Source organism: Sciurus vulgaris (assembly GCF_902686455.1).
Source record: "Sciurus vulgaris genome assembly, chromosome: 4".
In the NCBI taxonomy this organism is placed as follows: Eukaryota; Metazoa; Chordata; class Mammalia; order Rodentia; family Sciuridae; genus Sciurus; species Sciurus vulgaris.
Window position 1 is genome coordinate 19,260,373 of NC_136464.1, and position 21,216 is coordinate 19,281,588.

Genomic DNA, 21,216 nt, shown 5'->3' on the forward strand with positions numbered 1-21,216 from the left:
AAGTGTGAGCAGACACCACGGCTCCTCTGCTGAGGTGGGCAGAGCGTGGGGATCAGGTCACCCTGGGCAGAAGGGAGAGAGGGGACACAGCAACTCCTCACAGGGCGTTGACAAGGGAGGGAGATGACAAGGTCTCACTAATGAGGGCCTTGAGTCCATCTCCTGGCCACAACCCCGGCTCCTCCTCCCCCTCACTTTCCTCCTCTTGCCTTCTGGGGACTGAGCTAAGTGCCTAGGAGACCCTGTCATAGAGAAACAGCCTAGACTTGTAATTAGAACTTTTTCCATCTCAATATAGCCACTTATTAGAGTCAAGGGGCAGCCCTGGCAGAGGAGAGGAGCGAGGGAGGGCCCGGGAGGCCCGGGCTGCCTGCAGCCTGCCTTGACACGGCTGCCTCCCTGGCCTGGGTTTTCTCTAACTGCCACGTAGCCGGCAGGCGAGCCCTCAGAATCCACAGCAGCAGTGAGCGGGTGTCACTCGGGTCCAGCTGCCCGGCGGGGGCTGAATGTCTTTTCCATCCCCCCGCCTCCCCCAACGGCAGAAGACGGACATTTGGCCCTTTCGGGGCCACTAGTCCCTTCACACAAACAAGATCCTGCTGTCGATGGGGAAGGAGCTTTAACCAAGGCCAGCCTCCTTTCCCTGTGGCCACCTGCAACAGTTTTGGGCTGACTGCTGCTCCATGGGAGCTGGGACCCCCACAATCCAAGAGAAAAGCCACCAACAGAGGGCTTGGATCAGTCACGCCCTCTGTCCCACCCCAGGCCCGCAGGCCGACAGGGTGGTCCCAGGAACAGAGTCCTGCAGTTTCCTCAAGCCCTGTCCTGGGACCCCCAGAAGGGGTGCAGCTGCCTTAGGCTTCCCACAGAGCCTGAGGCAGGAACCGAGCTGCCAGCTCCTGTGCCTTGCAACCTGAGCTGCACAGCTACCATCTATGGGGTTCTGGGTGAGATCTCACTTCAACAGAGGCTTCCACTGCCAAAAGAGAAAAAGAAAAGAAAAAAAAAAAAAAAAAAAGACTTGGAAGAAACCACAGCACAGTGGAGAGAATACGACACAGAGAGTCAAATAAGCCTAGTTCTTTTACTTATGCTGTGTGACCTCGGGCACATTAATTAACCTCTCTGAGCTTGGTTTCCTTATCTGTAAAATAGGCATAATAATACCACAAATGATGCCATGGGGAAACACCTGTCATTGTTCCTGGTGCTAAAAAGTGTATTCGTTTGTACACATATTTCCAAACTATTTCTCCACGGAAGCCAAGTGCCTAACTATTGGGCCTCTTGCCTGCCCCTGCTCTCCCCAAGGCCACTAGAGAACCGGCTCTACAGTTTGCGAGGACTTTCTTTTCTGGCCCCGCCCAGTGGGTTGGGTCAGTCCCTACAGTTCAAGGACAGGGAAAGAGGATCTAGGGCGGGAGAATCCCCAAAAGGCTGGTGGCCCACTCATGATGCAGTGGCCACACCACTGCTTCAAGAGGCCTCTGGGGTGTGGGAACATGAGGCGGCAGCAGCGGGAAACACCGCCGTGGCCCTGAGGAGCTCTGGAGCCGCTCGTCCTCCCACTTTCCAGCCTCTATTAAGTACAATCATTAAAGCTGCATTTGCCTTCTAATAATAGCTCCTGGCACGGGTAATTATGACTGTGTCATCCTAGCAAAGCCCGGTGTGGAGGGAGGGGGAAGCTCGCTTTTTGCCAGCAGTGCCGTTTGGTCCTGGTAGGAGCAGGCCTTGGCAGGCCCGGCCGCCCGGGGTCACACAGAGCCAGCCCGGATCACATGAGCAGCGCCCTTCCCCAGCCGTGCCCGCCCTAGCACCTGGCAACAGGCCTGGCCTCCCTTTCCTCCCAGTGGGGTGCCCAGTTCTTGGCACCCCTCATTTTACCTCCCTACTTTACTCCAAGTCTGAAGATGATATCACCTCCCTGATGTCACATTTCTTTGCAGACAGGGATCTGTCTTGGAGGTGGAAGGGTTCACAGCCCCAGTAAGAAGCATAGTAGGTCTCAAAAAATAAACAGTAACAATAGACAAGCCTTAGTAAGTACCTCCTCCTGGAAGGCACCGAACCCCACACATATCCGTTCCTTCAGTCCTCAAAATAACTCTGCATGGCTGGTTTCTATTACTGTGATTTATAGGGGAAGAAACCCAAGTGGAGAGGTGAAATGAGTTACTCTTTGTCACTCAGCCATCAGGTAGTAGGATCTGAACCCAGGGACTCAGACACCGAAGTCTGTGCTCTTAACTTCTGCACCGTGCTGTTGGCCTGAACTGGAGGACAGGAGGGCAGGGTGGTCAGAGACCAGACATCCTGAGTTTGAAATTGAACTTGCTGTACGAACTTGAGAAAATCTCCAGATTTCAGTATTCTCACCTCTTAAACAAAGAAAATAGAATCATGTCCTGTTCCAATGAGCTAAGGGGCCTCTAAGCTAACCCAAGGCAATCTGTCCAAACTGAAAACAACCCAAACTAGGTAAATGAATCAACAGAATGTGATGTATCCACATCCATCCCCAACAACAGAAAGAAACAAACCATCGATATGCCCAACTATGTATGTAGATGCATCTTTTTAAAAAATTTTTTTTAGTTGTCAATGGATCTTTTGTTCAATTTTATTTATTTATATGTGGTGCTGAGTATCGAACCCAGGGCCTCACACATGCCAGGCAAGTGATCTACCGCTGAGCCACAACCCCAACCCTAGATGCATCTTCTTATTAGGGGAAATAAAAGAAGTTGGGCAAACCCAACAATATAGTCCAGGGTTTCCTTTATATAAAACCCTAGCCAGGCACGGTGGCACACGCCTGTAATCCCAGTGGCTTGGGAGGCTGAGGCAGGAGGAGGGCAAGTTCAAAGTCAGCCTCAGCAAAAAAGTGAGGCGCTAAGCAATTCAGTGAGACCCTGTCTCTAAATAAAATACAAAATAGGGCTGGGAATGTGGCTCAGTGGTTGAGTGCCCTTGAGCACAATCCCCAGTACCCACACCCCCCAAAAAAAGCTCTAGAAAATGTGACCAAATATTTAGGGACAGAAAGCAGATCAGTGGCTGCCTGAGGATTGAGATGTGAGGAGGGAATCTCAGGAAATTTGGGGGTGATGAACGTGTCCAGTACCTTGATCGTGGTGATGGTCTCACAGGTACATGTAAGAATCAAAACTGATCACACTGTACCCTTCAAATATGTGCACGCCACTGCCTGTCAATTATACCTCAATATAGCAATTTTAAAAAACGGGATACCATTTTCCTCATAACAGGCTGGCAAAGATTGAAAGCTACAAACACCAAAGCTGGCAAGGAGGTGGGGAACAGGAACTCTCCTTCAAGGTAGCAGTGAAAACTGATACCATCTTTTTGAAGTGCAATTTTGTGACAATTATAAAAATTTTAAATGCAAATACAGGTGGCCCCACAGTTCCCCACCCACCTGCTAGCACCCTGGCCCACAGCAATGCTGGCTGGCACACAAAGGTGACCAAACAAGGCATCTGGAAGACAACAAGGACAGGGGTAAGAACATACTTCTAGAATTTTGAATCCTGACTCCAGTCTTTGCCAATCATTAGTTTTGTGATTCTGCATCCCAGATTTCTGAACTATAAAGTAGGGATAAAGATGTCACCTGCCTCATGGGCATTATGAGCAGTCTTAGTGAAATAATACATGCCAAGTCCTGGAATGCCATCTACTAGGTAAGCGAGGACAATAAAAATAGCAATTACAGTGTTTCATAATGGAAAGAACCAACATAGAAGACAACTGAAACGCTCATCAGTGGAGGAAAGAATTGACAATCTGTGGTACGGTTTTTAGAATGGCATATTTGCAGCAGTTAAAAAGAATATGTTGGGCTGGGGGTGTAGCTCAGGTGGTAGAGTGCTTGCCTAGCATGCACAAGGCCTGGGGTTCAATCCCCAGCACCACCGAAAAAAAAAAAAAAAAAAGAATATGTCCTCTGTGTACCAACTCACAGAGATCTCTAAGACCTGCAGTTAAGTGAAGAAAGCAAATCACAGAACATCACGTGGATAGTGTGATCCTATTTTCAGTGGGCAAGACACTGGCTACCTGCAGGCTGGGGAGAGACTGAGAGATGAGCTAAGGCCTTTAACACTTGCTTCATGTGGTTCTCCTTGTTTGAATTTGTTTCAATAATCCTTCACATTTTTTGTAATGAAAAACAAAAATAAAAAGACATGAATTATAAGGCAGCAGAATTCACCTTTAAATTTTTGCTTGTGTTGATTGAATTTCAAGTTCTCGGGTGACACAAGATTGGGGGTACACTCTTGGTTGGTTGCCCTACAGTGCCCAGTTGGGTGTCAGGTTGTCCAGTGCGTACTGACTGGATGACTGAGTGGACTGTGGTCTCTGAGGCAGGTGTGGCAAGGGTTTTCCAGGTTTAAAATATCCAGGAGCATCATGATTCATTCTAATGTCTGCCTTTTTTTTTCTTATTTTTTAAGTTTTTGTCTTGGAAGATGGTATGCCTCAAATTTATCCTTTAAAATAAAGAAAAAAATCTGACTCTTCACAAGTGTACAGTACACTTGGTACAAAGAATCAGTCAAAGTTCTTTGTTTTGTTTTAAAGAAGAAAACGAGAAACTTGGATGGAAGGGGTGAGCCCCCACATGGATGAGCCCTTCCCAAATGGGGGACATGCATTTTTCCATGCCATTGGCTTATCACACTTCCTCGCGACACTTCCCCAGTGACATCTTCCCAATCTCTCCCTCCAAGCAGCTGCTGTTCCTCCTCCTTTCCAACCTGTCAGGGTTAATGCAAAGACTCAAAGATGATTAGGCTGGAGTGAGTCACTGTGAGGGAACACAGGGAACTTTCTTTTTCTTTCTTCCTTCCTTCTTTCCTTCCTATTTTTCCCTACTCTGCCCCACCAGGACTGAACCCAAGGGCACTGTATCACTGAGTTCCCAGCCCTTTTTATTATTTTGAGATAGCTTCTTGCTAAGATGCCAGGCTGGCCTCCAATTTGTGATCCTCCTGCTTCAGCCTCCCAAGTTACCAGGATTATTGGTGTATATCACCATGCCTGGACCAGGGAACTTTTTAAAAGTATCTTTCCTCTTACTGTGAGCTGCTACTTAACTCCCCCCTTTAAAAATATGTTCTAGGTGGTTCTATTATCACACTTCCTCTGCCCTGTCCCCATATCCACCCTTGAAAAACCACTGATCAAGTCCAATTCCATGTTAACAGATGAGAAAACTTGGGCTCAATGGAACAGGAAGGACAAGGACCTAGGTCTGTCTGTGTTCAAACCTCCTTTTATCAGCCATCTACTCTGTCCCAGTCACAGTCTAGTCAACATCACTGAAGGCCTCAGACAGGCTGGTCCTTCAAAGAGAAAAATTGTAGCAGTACTCCAGGAAGGTCAGGGACAAGGAAAAGATAGTAGGAGAGGAGCTGTATTTCTGTTAATTGTGTGGAGGCTGCTGAGCCTCTCATTCCTGCCTGATTAGGGACTGAACTTAGCCTCTCTGGAAGTCAAGAATAAAGTATTCTCTGACAGGGAAAACAGGGCTCTCTGGGCTCTGAGTCCCTGCACAGTGCTGTGCCAAGCCTGGTTCCATGGAGTATCTGGTCTACCGCGGACACCTGAACTTGCAAGAAGCCTTAAAGGAACATTTTGCCCATCTGGGTTATGGCACCATACATTAAAATGACAAGGACAAAATGACAGAAAGCCCTGGGGTGTTGGGGGTGGGGTCCACACGGAACTGTCATTTCCTGGAGCCAAATTTCAGGAAAGACTGTGCAATTTCACCTACCCAGAGGAATGCTAAGTTCACTGAACACGTCCTCTGGCTCCCAGGAAGGCAGAAGAAGGGGCTCTTTCAGCTCCACTTCAGGATAGTCCGGTGATCTCCCGTCCCGCGATTTCACTTCCACGTACCTGGGGTTTTCTGCAAAACATGAGCCAAGCCAAAGGACTAATGAAACACAGCATGCCTCAGAGAGTCCCTGTAATTCTGTCCCTTGTACTGTGTGATTGGGAACTGTCCCTCGGACTGCTTAATCACATGAGGCCGGGCTGCTGACTGCTAATTAGAACCAAAGCACTGTAATTAAGAGCATTTTCCACCGCAAAAAGAATGCCACACACGTAACACTCGGCAAGTCTTCACGCTCGTCCCAGGGGATGCGCTGCTATGGCCTTCAGCTGGGGTGATCCACATCCCCTCCACCCGCAGTGTCCCCCAAATCAGAATCGCTCCATCTCTGCAGGCCCAGGAATTGTAGAAGGGATCTGCTGACATCCACTAAGGCTGGGACAACAGGTAACACCATTCTCCCCCCAGGCTTGTGAAGCGGTGTTATTAAATGTGAACTCCAAACACTGGATATGCTAATGAACCACGGACACTGGAGCATGCTGAGACCTAGGCCGCAAAACAAAAGGCGCTCCATTGAAGAGGTGAAAATGTCAGCACCCCTTTATTCCTGCCTCCTCTCCATAGTCTGGGTCTCCTCATTCCTCTAGCCACAAACAGGCAGCTTGCAGCAGAGTTTCCATGGAGACTCAGATCCCAGCAGGTGAAAAACAGCTCAGGTCAGCTTGACATGGAGGAGGAAAGTCCCATCCCCCAGGTCCCGACAGCTTGGGCCACCCCCAGGGTCTGGGTTGAATTGTTTATTTTTCAGCCTTTCCTCTGTGCTTTCTGCCCCATGACCCTTACTTCAACCTTGTTACACCATGAGCGTTCTGTAAAATGAATCTCTAGTTATTTTCACTATGAGACTCTCCAGGGCTACTCTCCTTCCCTCCCCCGCAGAGCCCTTGATAGATCTCGGTTTCCACTTGGCAGAGGAGCAGGGGCTTAGCCTATTTTAAACTCTCTGTTTCATGATGTCACAGTGCCCAGCATAGACACAACATCACCTCCGGTGGAGGCGGAGTCCCTCCTGGGACGAAGCTCGTATCACAGTCAGACCCTGGGGGAAAAATGGGTCTGAGATAGTAAGAAGGAAAACAGCCATACCCCTCATCAGGCCCTGTTCCTTCCCTGTCTCCTCCTTGATCTCTCTTCTCCCACAGTCCCTTTCCCATCACAGAGAAAACAGCCAGGGGAGTCCCCCACATGCAGACGGGAGCGGTTGGCTGATCCCAAGGAACCCAAACCCCTTTTGCTCGGAATTCAAGCTAACTTTAGATGTCCAAGCCCATCTGGGCTCCCACAAAGGCAGAGTGATCTAGCCTGTCTGAGTTTGCTTCCCAGAGCACATGCCACCACCTATCTGATTTCCTTCACGGCATTTGCCTGAAACTCTTAACAGTTTAACTAGGCTTTTAGAATTTTGCTTCCGTTAGTAAATGACTTTCTGCATTGGCTTCAAGGCGAGTTGAAAGCTCATTTGGTTTTGATCCAGCCTGCACATGCCCATCCTTCTTGAGGGAAGCAATGGTCCGATCCACCCAACCGCCCAGGAGAAAGGGGAGGTAGTTACCCTCGGTCAACACTCCTTGGCAAGGCTGGCTTTGGAGGTCGGTCTCAGGAGTGGGGCTGGTTTTCTCCTCCAGGAGGCTGCCTTCCCCAGCCCCATCTTCGGGGGTCCCCCTGGCCTTGCAGTCATCAAGAACTGGGCTCTGCTGTCGGGCCCTCTCCTCGGCTGGCTGGGGGGAAGACATTTGCTGGGCTGTAGGGGCCAGACAAACATCTGAGCTCTGCGCTCCCTTTGCCTCCTTCTCGTAGCAATCCGAATCCTCCAGTGAGAGGCCTGTCTCGCGTTCAGCTGGCTTCCGCTCAGCGTCCAGATTTAGGCCAGGCATTTCCACGTCCGTGTCACTGGGACAGCTCGTGGAAGCCGAAGGCAGTTGTCTGGACAGCTTGGGGCTGATTTCTGCAGCCCCGTTCCCTACGGTCTTGACTTCCTCCCCGGTGAAATCCTCGGCCAAGTCCAGATCTAAGGTGGTGGTCACACAGGGACACACTTCAGGGCAGATTTTGTCTCTCTGGGCAATAGGTATAATTTCTTCCAGCTCCGGGATGTCTGGCTCCATGATAAAATCTTCTTCTTCCCCTACCTCGTCCACTGTGACGAGCTCCTCCATATTCGTGGGGTACCAGTTCTCCCCCTCTGCCTCACTTCCACTCTCCCAGTCTTGCTCCTGTGTAAGAACGTAGAACGGAGTCAGAGAGTGGCTGGGTATCCAACCGGAGGACACAAACCTTGGCCATAAGGACCCCTCAAACCAGAAAGATCCTCAGCATTCTTCCTTCTACCTGGGAAGGATTACTGGGTAATTAGAAGCTGTGAACCACTTGAGTCCCACATCACCGACTCGTGCCGAGGATGAGACTCAAAATGGCATACCATTTGGAATAAATGCTTCATGCTTGATCTACCATGTTGAAAATAAGACAAAGAATTTCAATTCCTAGTTCATAACAGATGCTTGATAAACAGGTTTTGAATGAATGAATACATTATAAATGCTAAATGCCTGCTGGAGCTAACTCCTTGTCTGTGGGGACACCATTGAAAGTAACTGTGGCAAAGTCTCACAAAATTCCTCCAAGCAGCTTTTCACAGGAAGGCCACAATCTCGGTAGCCAGAGCAACTTCCACCCTCACCCTCGACCCCTCCTAAGGTTTTCCTCCCAGCAGCCCATGAACTCAGCAGACAGATTTGGGAGATCAGCTTCTCCTGCCTGGAAAGGCACAAAGCCAGCCATGTTCCAAGAACTTTTTTTTTCCTGCTGTGGAAGCCCCAACCCAGAAGGACTCTAACTGGTTTTCCTTTTTAATTAAATAAAATGGCCATCACAAGCACAGTAAGTGTCCTGCTGTTCCCAGGGTCTGGGCCTGCCGAGGTCAGGACTCCAGCTCGAGTACCTGAAGCAGCGTCTCCCTACCTCCTAAGGGACCTGCTTATTTTGAGAGACTGGCTTTGAAGCTGAGTCTTTTTTGGGGCACATGTTCTCTCTCAGGAGCACAGCCAAGTTGCTGGAGAGCGAAGCGGAGCCCAGGCAAGTCAGTAAAGATCTTCTTAGTAAAGACAATCCAAAGATCCCAGGCAAAGTCACCCACTCCAAGAAGAGGTGAGGGGACCAGGTCACTCATGGAACCAACAGTGGGGTCTCAGACACATTTGATACAGCTGGTCATTGCCAAGCAGGGTGGGGACTCTCATGCCTCCTGGCTGAAGCACAGATGTGACTACACTGCTAGTATCTGGGACAAATTTACCTTCTTTGTCCTTGTGTTTTCTGGATCAGAGGACTCTGTCTCTTTCTCCTGTCTGCCCACTGACTGGGGGCTTCCTTCCATGCCCTCCTGCTCCTCTTTTCCAGCCTTACCGAGGGAAGAACAGAACAAACAGAAGCGACCGTGAGCAGAGGCAGGGAAAGAGGGAGCACCAGGAGAAGAGTGCCACTGAGCACAGCTGGCCGCTACAGATGCACCTCACGCCCATCACTTCCTCTTTCTTTACAGAACCCCTCAGACACACCTGTTGTCATCATCCTATTTCACGGAGGAGGAAACTGAGGCTCAGAGAGGTTAAGTAACTTGCTCACAACAGAGGCAATGCAATGTCTTTAAAAAAAAAAAAAAAAAAACAATACCTTTGTTTTATTTTATTTATTTTTATGTGGTGCTGAGGATGGAACCCAGTGCCTCACACGCGCTAGGCAAGTGCTCCACCACTAAGCCACAACCCCAACCCAGAGAAATGTCTTAAAGTCTGGTCTGATGTCTTTGTAAACTGCATATTTTTTGCAGTGAGGGTAAGTTGAAGAAAACAAAGGTGAACTGAGTTCGGGTGACCATCCTGGTGACATCTTCCCAATAGACCCATCCTGCCCATAAAAATATCACAAGTGGCCACTTGTGGGCAGGAAGGGCTGTCACCCAGTCAGTGCCTCTCACCTCTTTTGCCCTGTCTCTGTTCTATAACCTTAGCCAAGCTCACACTCCCTTTCTTGTGTCCCTCTTTCCATTCCTTCCCCATTTAAGGTCCTCACAGGAGTGTCCACGAATGAGAAACAGAACACCTGAAAGCAGCTGTTTGGCTTGAGAATTTAGGCTTCCAGCCTTGTACAAGGGTCGATCATCTATAATCCACAGGCCACATTTGAACTGCTGCCCATACGTGAGCTAAGAGGGGATATTATAAGGTTGAACAGTTTCATTTTAAACAGTTACATAAGTACCCACATAAAATCCTGTTTTGCCTTTTGGCCCACACAGAATATCTACCATCTGATCCTTTGTAGAAAAAGCGTGCCAATCCCTGCTTTAGAAGTTTCTCCCATGACTTAAACTTTGGTGATCAAATCAACGACTACTCCTGGGACTTCCTGGGGGCAAACTGCATTTTCTTGACATTTTTGGCTGAGACTGGTTCAAAGTAAATGACTCCAGCTCTAATTACTTACAACCAGACACGCCCCCTTGGGCTGACAAGGAGTCAGCTGGGGCAGGAGCCCAGGGCTGACTGGTTTAACCTGTTACAACCAGACAGGAACAGATTGTTCAAATTGTCAAGCCCTTGTTCTTCTCAGTGTTTGGAGACACAGATTCCACCAAAAGCTTCAGTTCAAGTCTTCTGACCCAAGTATGAAGTGGCTACAGATAACCTTTTCAGCCATGGGAAGCCACAGCCTCTACCAAACGGTGACCACTTTTCTTTATCTCCCTTAATACATTATTCATGGCCCTCCCTTGCCAAAATAAATAGCCCTTATCCTTCACAAGCAGTTCTCACAGAAACACGCTCCTAAAAGCAAGAGTCAAGCTGGGAGAGGCAGGGACAGCCTTGGGAACCTGGCTGAAAGTCCCCAAAGAGGGAGATCCCTGCTTCTCCTCCCTGTAGGTAAAGGAGCAAGGCGGTGTCATCTCTGGCTTCCCTCTGCCCGAGGTTCACTTCCAGGTGAGAGACAAATGCAGCCCATGCACCCAACTGCCCACACTGGTTAAAGACTAAGATATTAGGTCCCAAAAGTTGCCAAGAGGGCTCTGCCCCGGACTGGTGCTAAACTATCTCCAGACTGGTCTCTCACTTCTGCTCTGAGCATCCCCTAGATCTATCTTCCTGTAAGGCAATTAAGAATGACCATTCTAAGATTCAACAACTATCATATCTTCACTTCCTTGCCAAAACGTTTCATCTGCTTCCCCTCACTTTAGGATAAAGGCAAACATCTCGAATCTGCCTACAAGGTGCATGATGCCGTTGCTGTGGACAAATCAGCCTCCCCTCCCTGACCGTCTCTACGCCAGCCACACTGGCTTCTAGCCACACAGGGAGCCATGGCATAGGCTGTTCCCGCTGTCCAACCTCCTTCCTCTTCACCAAGGAAATACTTACCAGGCCTGCACATCCCCACAGGCACATCCTGATCCAGGGACGCCTCGGATTCCTTATAGGTACTAATAGTGCCACAGACCTCTCTCCTCAGCACTTCACAGTGATACTCTTCTGTTTATTTGAGGAATGACTTCATTAACAAGTCCTTCTACTAGATGACTGAGTTAGGAGATCAGGAGTCAGTTCTGCTTCACACACAATTAGTGACCGTGGATACTGGTCAATACAAAAATGGATCTGATAGAAGGGGTTGAGGTGAATAAGAAATCTGCACCTGCCTCAGAGCATGCTAGAGTCTCTGTACTGAGTGGTTTTTCCATTTATTCCTCTTATGGATTGTTTATACTAGGGGTTGCATTCTGAGGATCTCTGAGCTGCAGGTGATCCACAGACATGTTTTCGTCTATACAGTTTGGAAAGCATGGGAAATTTTATACAGATATCTGGACTTGGGTCTTGCTCCAAGAAAAGGAGATCTAATAGTAGGAGGCAGGCGTTCCTAAATGACAATTATAGACTACAGCTGAGCAGCTGCTGGCTGCCCCCCGACAGACAGGCACCAGAGATGGTCCGATCATTCCCAATCAGCCCCATTTTTCCATCCTTTCTGGTCCTGCCTGGCTTCTCTAACCTGGGTGTCTGGGTCCAGTGAAATGGAAGACTTCTTTCCCATGCTTTTTAAAATCAGAGATATGGTTTCTTTCCTTCCTCCTAGGATGCAGTGGTCAGGGCTAGGTCTCATGTGTGGACGGGGACACTGAGAACACTGAGTAAGTGCACACCTGGGCTTCTCCACCACAGACACTTTCTCCAGAGATCTCTGAAGACCTCTGCTGAGCACACCCTCATTAAAGTGCTACAGCAGCCTTGTGATCATGTCCATTTTACAATCAAAAGCCATGAGGAAGAGAACAGGGTGTGCCCTGGTTCTCAGAAGCCAGGTCTTTACTGAGAGTCTTGGCTCCTCCATTCATTCTTTCAACAGTGCTTATCAAATGCCTCCTCTGTGCCAAGCCCTATGCCATGAAACAGGGCACAGCTGTGAACACAACAGACCACGATTCCTGCCCCTTGGAGATTACACTTGGGGGTGAGGGGTGAGGATAGATGCTAAATAAAATAAAGAGGCTAAGTCATTAGCACTACCCAAAATAGGAAATTGGAAAAGGGAGAGAAGTGGGTTGATGTGTTGAGACTCTATGCAGTGGTAAGGGATAAACTGCAACCAAGAATAAAGACAGGAGGTGGGGAAAAACCCAGGTGGAGTCTGGGGTGGTCACCTCCTTGGCAGGGAGATCGTGTGCAAAGGCCCAGGGGGGAGAGGAACCTGGTATATTAGAAATGCAGAAAGGACATGTCCTCAGCCTGTCCCTATTGTCCTCATTTCGAAGTTCAGTCATTTCCTATTAACTGACTTCTGGGACAGTCCTGTACAGATCTGGGTTTTTCTCAAGTTCATAATATGGAGTTTGAGAAGAGTATAGAAAACACTTTGTTCTACTGTTATTCCAACACACAGCGTTGGGCTGCCTGGCTCCAAACCCACAGAAACAATCTACTGGGGACCCTGACAAATACTTAATGACTCCCCTCTGAGGGCTACAGAGACAAAATCAACTAGAAGTATAGAATTAAGGGAAACTTGGGCTTTTCTGGGAATCTTTCTGGCTCTTGGGATGACTCAGTGTGTGTGTCCCTTAAATGGACAATAATATGCAAACAATGAAGCAGGGCAGGAAAAATCAGGTTCCCAAAGAAGAGTCTCAGAAGTGTGGGTAGGCATGCAAGGGGGCAGCTCTACCCCTTTGCCAAGGGCACATATAAGGCCTGAGCTTACACTCCTGCCAACTTCTGCTCTCTGCTACTCTGAGCCTTTTGTTGAGGCACTGACCCATCCACCAGCACCCTGAACACTTCCAAGCCAATACAGCTATCCTTTAGTGTCCAACGGGATGTGTCCAGAACTCCCTTCCTGCACCAACATCTGCAGCTGTTCAAGTTCCTTTCATAAAATGGCACAGAATTTACATATAACCTAGACACATCCTCTCGTGTACTTGAAATTATCTCTAGATTACTTATAATACCTAATGCCATGTAAACGTTACTGTGAATAGTTGTCACACTGTATTGTTTAGGGAATAACAAGAAGAAAATAAGTCTGTATATGTTTAGTACAGACTTAACATTTTTCTGCAAAGGTTTCAATCCACAGTTGGTTGAATCCACAGATCCAGAACCTGCAGATTACAAGACTGATGGTACACTCTTCTTAAAAACACCTGCTGGTTGACTAGGTCCTCCAGATTCGTTTCAAGACCTTAGCAAGACACACAATATCCTTCATGAACCCACTCTATCCATTTTCCTAATCTCATTTCCTGTTCCTCCCCTTGCTGAGCCAGTCAGGAAAACATGTGACAACTTTAAATCAGGCAAAAAATTTACTAGGTATCCTTTCAATAGAACACTGTGCATTTGTCTAGCACATTCTTCCAGGGTATCTGATTCTCCAGGGGTTAGCATCTTTCATTGTCTTGAGCTGAGCTATTTCACAACTTTGTAAGTTGCAGAAAATTGATCAAGATACAAATAATTCTTGTTCAGAGAGATGCAAATGGATTTTATCTGATAGAGATGCAACTGATTCCCCATCCTCTGTGGAAGAGGCCAGTTTTATATCATTTGCAAATTTGTTTCAGCATTCCTGATTGCTTATATGCTTGCCTGCTCTTTGGAGTCTCCTTTGGGCTGACTATTACCTCTTATGGGTCCCTCATTAATGAATGAATTGAATAAAATCTTTAGCCTGTGTTCACTATATGTTTACACCAGAGTTATGGTTTTACTTTTTAAAAAACAATCATCTTAATATGCCCTAAAGATGTAACCACATGGAGTATCTCCAGGTTCTTAAAGATAGTCTTTCATTTTCACTTTTGCCCTTACTACTGCTTCTTCCAGGAACCCCAAGCTGCTTTTTGTCCACATTTAATACCCAGCCCAAATATCACCTTCTCTGTGCAAGTTTCCTCTTCTCCCTGGGCAGAGTTGATTGGCCAAACAGCCACTAGTCCACTGTAAATTCCAAGACAGGTTCTGTTGTATGCAAATTATTTTATAGGTCTGTCCCTACCATTAAACCTTCCATTCTGCATAACACGGGCTACGTCCTATTCATCTTTGAATTCCCTGTGCCTAGCATACCACCTGGCAAGATGGCACTGCACCCATGTGTGTGGGAATGAAGAATGAAGTATCCAAAAGTGACCTCCTGGTGTTGGTGGAGTTGAGAATTGGGCGCCTTATTTGGACTTAGTAGTTGTTACCAACTCCTGAGTCAGGGTGGCCAGAAGACATGCATGGAGGATTTTAAAAACTCAGCTTGCTTATGCAGACCCCCAACCTACTTAAAAGTAGAAGGCTCTGGCAAGAAGGAAGCATAAGCCAACTCAGAATACAAACCCAGTACCCAGAGTCCTGCCCATGACCCCCACCCTCTGTGACGACAAAAGCAATGTGGCAGGGCATAAGTCTTCTTGACACCTGGCTGGAAGTGCCTGCCAGTTGCCATGCATTTTCATTAAAATGGAACTAAAACCTTGTGGGCAGTGTCTCCAGAAACACACCACGCCCTGGGTACCCAGTATAATTTAGTGGGTCGTGACTCCTTCTCATATACCACTCTCATCAGAACTCCAAGATTGTCAGATGCTTTTGGCAGCAGAGAGGACAAAGTGGACCAAAGATCTAATCTCCTCTGGCAGACTCTTTGGGTTCAAACACTCAGGGTCACTCTACCCCAGACAAACAGGACTACAGAAGGTCTTTACCCTATGTCCCTCCCTAGCTTCCTGAAAAGGAAACAAAGTGTCATGGGCTTGGGAGCCAGGTTGTCCATAATGGCCCACGATTCTGGCTCTGTCTTTCACAATGAAAGTCCTTGGGTAAATAACGTAGTTCTCTGTGCCTCAGTTTCCTCATTTGCAGTATCAATGATACCAACCTCTCCAGGTTGCTGTGAGCATTAAGTGACTTAATTGAGAGCTCATGTTGAGCAGAGTGCCCAGCAAGCTCACTCATTCAGTAAATGCTCAGAATCGTTACATTCTCCTCCCCTACCAAGTGAAGGAGATGGCATCATTACCTCATTCTCCGCCATTTTGTTTTCTTTTATTTCATCGTCTCCTTCTTGGTCTCTCTCAGGTCTCTTGGTTTTATTCTTCTCATACTGCTTGGATGTGGCACCCTCAGGGGCCCTAGTGACCTTGGGCCCCAGCCCATCTTCCTTGCCAGAGTCATCAGGGTAGAGGTGTCTGCTTTCCCGCAGCCTGGCCTCATCTTTCCTCCTGGACCTCCCAGGGGCGTCCTGCTGCTTGAGGTACTTGTCCAACTTGGCCTTGGGCTCTTTCCTGTAGTAGCCATCTTCCCGGCTTTTGTAGCTGGATGCAGAGTGGAGGGGGTTGGGGGACCCAGACCTCAGGTACTTTTCCCGGTGGCCCCTCCCTCCTTCAAGTCGCTCATCCAACTCAGCTTTGTCCAGCTGTCGGGGATAGTGTTTGCGATCATGTGCCCATGTGTCCGTCCTGTCCCTCTTGTCCTCCCCGTTCTCCCTCCAGGGGACTGGGTCTCGTTCCTCCTCCCTCCTGGCAAAGGGAGAGTGCTCCCACGAGTCCCGGCCATTGCCCCAGTCCCCTCGGGAAGGGCCTGGAGGACTGTGGGAAGAGCTGCAGGAGGTGAAGCTTGGAGTGTGGGACCTTGGGGAGAGTGACCGGCTCACAGGACTGCGAGACCGAGGACGTTCTGGGCCATATCTGTGAGGGAGCAAAGGAGCAGGATTTAGAATCTGCATGCTTCCCACCCACCCCACCCCACCCCCAACCGACCCTGACATACTCAGTCTCTCTCACAGATATACTGGGCATAACCCTACCCAGCTGGATACTCTTCAGTCACAACTGCCCAGAACCACAGGACATGGTCCAGGAGAAAGACCTGTTCTGCCTACTGGCTTCTATGAGGTGGGACTTTCCCTAAGGGTGGTATTGGCCGCACTCTACCCTTTGCTCATTCTGTTCCTGGGAAGAATAATCAGATTGGTTTAGTTCAGTCACATCCTTTTTCTTCTTGGAAGTGAGCTATGCTCAGAGACTCGGGGACTCTCCTCCTGGGGCTATGGGTGTGGGGACCAGGAGTCCAGGCTGTCTTGGTCCAGCCTGAGTAAAGCTGCCTAACCCTAGTGTTCAATTAGCCAATCTCTTTATAAGACTTGAAGCCACCCCTCTACTTGGCCTCTATCAGAATACAGGTAACCTCTTGGTTTCTACTTTTCTCATTTGGTGCTCATCTTAATTTGTTAAGATCCTGGGCGTGGGAGAAGGATACTAATTGTTAGCAAGTGACAGGGGGGAAGGGGGGAGCCCAGAGATTTCAAAAACAAAGAATTAAGCAGGCTTTAAGGGTTGAAAGAGACCTCAAAACCAGGATCTTCTTGTACTCGAGATGAAGAAACTGAAACCCAGATCAGGATCACAACATGTCTGACCCCCCTCCACTCTATCTCAGAAGTGCAGGCCACACAATATGGTCTTACATGTTGGTTACAAACCCGAATTTTTAAAAATGTACAAACATTCTAAGCATGAACACTTAACACACACACACACACACACACACACATATACACTCTGAAGCCTGGTATCAAGCAGATCAACCGAGCCACATGTCTGCTATCCTAAAAGGATGGGCATTTTTCATTTGGTTCTCAAATGTAGGACAACCACACCGCCCTTACTGGCCAGGGGACACATGTGTGTCTTCCTAGGACCAGGCTGCCTTGACCATCGTGGGAGACAGCCTGGGCTCTGACCTCCGCAGTGAGGTCAGAACACCATCTGTGGCATCCCTGGGTAAGAACTATGGGCCGTGCTGGCCTCGTGCCCCCTCCTGCCTGCTTCCCATCTTGGTTCTCCTCAGGGCTGTCTTTACAAGGGAGCGACCCTCGTCAGCTTGTAGCTGTACCTTGATCTGGTCACCAACTTCAATTGGAAGAAATGACTTGGAAAAATGCATGCATCCTCTGTTCAGAGTAACCCTGCAAGAAGCTGGGTGTTTTGAGACCATCTGTATTCTTTTCATTTGTCTACATCCAGCTCATAAAAAACCAAGAGCTGGCTCTAAATAGAAACCACACACACCACATGTATGCTCAGACTGTTCTAGGGGAGAACAGACTTGCCTCAAAGGGCCACATATTAACAGACCCTTTTTTCTATTCCTTTCCAACAAAAGAAAAATGGCCGAGCTTTTGCATTCCCTTGAGGTTAACCTGAGCAGCCCTTCTGGACTGGTGCTTTCCATCAGGAACACGGACAGGTAGGATCCAGAAGGGAGGTGGAGGGGCAGAAGCAAGGATAGGGCTTGGTGTGACTCAAATCCCAACTGCAGTGTTCCAACTGCCTAGAACCTGCCCAGAGACGCGAAGCCTCACCTGTCTGCTTCCCGGAACATGTCCCTCTCCCTCTGGGAGTGGATGTCCTGGATGATAGCGGCCACAGTTTTTCCAGGTTTCTGGGCAAAGTTAGAGAGATCACCATTAGATCAGAGGTGGCCTCACCAAAGCCAGAAGGCGGCAGCAGTGACTCTGATACAGTCTACCAAAGGGGGAAAGTGCCTTTCATTAGAAAGAAAAAAAGGCCTAATCCAAGTGATGAGGAGGGTGAGCATCATATCAAATGAGGTAGGGCTGAGGTCCTGAGAGTGTGGCATCCATGGAGCTGGGCATAAAAGGAACCTGAGTTCATCGCCCATGTGCTAAGGATAAGCAGGGTCCTTAATCCCCACCTCTTTCCTCCCCAATTAAAAATAAAAATACAAAAAACTTAAAACATGAGGGAGGGAGGAAAAGGAGGGACATTATAAACTTGGAAAGAGATCTGAAGGTCACTGAATGCAGCCTCTGCCTTTTATATGCGTATCAACAGACTGGGGTCGAGGCAGACTCTGCCCCGCGTAACTCCAGGACCATCAGTCACACTGTTTCCCATGCAGATGGCGACTCCCAGAGTTGAGCTGGGTTCAGGGTCAGAGAGTTCAAGAATCTGAACTTAACAGACACTTTACCTCCAAGTTCCTTTCCATGACATATGACCCCTTCCCTGCCTATTCTCATGTGTTCGTAAATAGAAATCATCTGGTACTCAAGGTAAACTTGTAAGGTGAACATGGAGAGCTGTTTGGAGCCTTTCACAGCTGAAAATGCCAGGTACCCCAAGGCTCAGCCCTTTCCAGAGTCACTGTGTGCTAGCTATGCCAGAACAGGACCAAACCAGCCCCCCAATCTCAACCAAAGCCCTTTCCTAAACCCTGGATGGACAAACAATAACAAAATAACAAAAAGTTAAATGCTTTCAAAATATAAATTTATAAGCACCAAAGAAAGGGCAGAAGCATTTCTCAAAAGACTAAAGAATTCATCCATTTAATAAACAGGTATCGAGCAGGGTGACTTTTAGGGTATGTAAATTATGGTTCAATAAAACTCATATTAAAAAAAAAAAAAAACAGGACTAAAAACCCTCAGTCTACAATGTCAAAATGTGATAAACATTTTTATTGAGAAATTTAATCGGTTACTTTTTTTTTTTTCTGGACTGGGGATTGAGCACAGGGGTGTTCTAGCACCACGCTGTATTCCCAGTGTTTTTTATTTTTTGAGACAGGGTTTTACTAAGCTGCTGAGGCTGGCCTTGAACTTGTGATCCTCTTCTTGCCTCAGTCGCCTGAGTAGCTGGGATTTCAGGTATGTACTGTGGTGCCCAGGATCTCAAGTATTCCTTTTTTCCCATGTAATCCTACAAAACCGTAAAAGTCATTCAAAATCAGGTACCATCATGTATCTCATTGTACAAATGGGAAGGCCAGGTTCAGAGACGTGATGTGGCTGGAACCAGGATCCAGTGAGTACTCTAAGTGGATAAGCTGCTAGCCTGTGTCACTGTGGAAGTTGAAGGCCAGGCTGGGAAACACACAGAGTAGGTGAGAATGAAGAGCGAGCTGCCCATGGTTTCAGGGTGAGAGGTCAATGCGAGGACACAGGGAACAGATATGGAATGTTCAGTCCAGGGGGGGAATCTCATTATCAGCTCAAGATGCAAAAGGAATGAAAGTGGAAGAGCAGGCAATTGGCCCTACCATGTGAAGACACAGGAGGTCAAGAATCCAGTCAATTCCTGTACAACAGCATGTCTAAGAACTTACCACTAGTTGGGACAGCCACCCCAAAAGGCACCTTGAAACTTTGGTGAATGGCCCCTCTATGTACAACTACAGCTATAAAAGTTGACCCTTTATGAGCATATGAAAAGTGCCACTTCCACTAACCAGGTCACCCAGGATGCACACGGTCAACCAGCACCTCACCCCCTTGAACTGGGCCACACACAGGGACCAGGGATGAGCAAGTGAAGAGGCTGGGGCTGTCCTGGGCTGAGAAGGCTGCTACCCAAGCTGCTTCCTGTCTCCCTCCACCCCACCACCCGACTTGAGACCACCGGTTCTTTAGCCTGGGTGATTGGTCACTCCCTTGCTGTAGAAGAAGGAGGTGACGGTATTTAATGTGGATTCCACTGAGTGGGTCTCCTCCTGCCTGTCTACCTTGAACCTTACAACGGAAGCCAGCTACTGTATCATCAAGGGAAAAGCCAGCTGGGATGCTGATCCACAGAAAGACCCACTACAGTGCTGCCCTCACGCAGGCCAACACTTCAGGAGCAGTGGAGCTTGAGAAAGTCGGTGGGAGTCATCAGGGACCAAGTCCATGTGACGAGATCTGCCATTACTCCAGAGGACACATCCTGGGTCCCAAATCTGAGGTTCACACTACCAAGTTAGAAAAGGCCAAAGAATGTACTCCAAACTGGGTAAAATGTACATTACGATTTTTCAGAATATAAAAGTAAAAATTCCCTGAGGTGGTTAGATGGGGGACTTTTGTCCAAGGTCCCAACTATCTTCTGCTCTTTTGGAACCTCAAATCTTCCCAATCATTCCTTCGAGTCCAGACACAGGAGGTCATAAGGACTCATATGGAACAGGTGCCCCAAAACACCAGCTCCGAGAAGAATGACTGGAGAGACAGAGGGATGGAGATGCAGAAAATTAACTGGCAGAGACAGAATGCAAATAGGACATGCTGGGGCTAGTGATTACAGGCATTGTGTCCCCTTCTGAGGATCAGAGGGTCAGTTCCACTATTAGAAGTGATAATGGCAAATTGTTTGGCACTCTCTGGTCCAAACACCCTGCCAGCTGCTATCTGAGAAGGGGACAGAAATGACCAAAGATTTTCAAATAACAGAATTGACTTCGCAAAGCTCCAAGAAAAGCCTGTCAACCTTTCTTTCAGGGCAGCCTCTGCATTCTGTGGTTAAAGGTGTAAAGAAGGCAGATGGAACAAAGTTGTCATCACCTCAGAAAGGTCAAAAAGGGAGGGAACAGAATAGGCCTACGATGAAACTTGGGGTAACTTTTTATTGTGGTAAATTTTGAACATAGAAAATAGAGTGAATGGTAGATGGAGCTCTATAAATCCCCTCCCCATCTTCAACAAATCTGTTCAATCTTTTTGCATCTGTACCCCCACTTACATGCCCCCCCCCCCCCCCCCGTTATTCTGAAGCAAATCCCAGGTGTCACTTCTTTTCATCCATTCTTTGATGACACTGATGCAGTCCAACAACCACACAGGGGCACCCACGGGGCTCACAATCAACACGTCTTGCTGCTTCTAAGACAGGGTGGTTGATTCCAAGTCCCATGTTGTGCCCCCAAAATGTGGCCTCCTGAGAGGGAGACACCATGGCTTGA

At 48.1% G+C, this 21,216-nt stretch overlaps 1 protein-coding gene across 2 annotated transcripts in view; it reads right to left on the reverse strand.

The window, feature by feature from the left end:
- The window catches only part of RBM20 (RNA binding motif protein 20), a 175,803-nt gene that overhangs the window by 8,467 nt on the left and 146,120 nt on the right, over window positions 1–21,216 (reverse strand). For both annotated transcript variants that reach the window (XM_079138670.1, XM_079138671.1), the window contains exons 8-12: window positions 17,840–17,919; window positions 15,497–16,163; window positions 9,228–9,332; window positions 7,485–8,145; window positions 5,807–5,941 (exon numbers count right to left, since the gene is read on the reverse strand). In XM_079138670.1, the coding sequence (XP_078994796.1) occupies window positions 5,807–5,941; window positions 7,485–8,145; window positions 9,228–9,332; window positions 15,497–16,163; window positions 17,840–17,919 (1,648 nt within the window). The remainder of the gene's footprint in view (window positions 1–5,806; window positions 5,942–7,484; window positions 8,146–9,227; window positions 9,333–15,496; window positions 16,164–17,839; window positions 17,920–21,216) is intronic.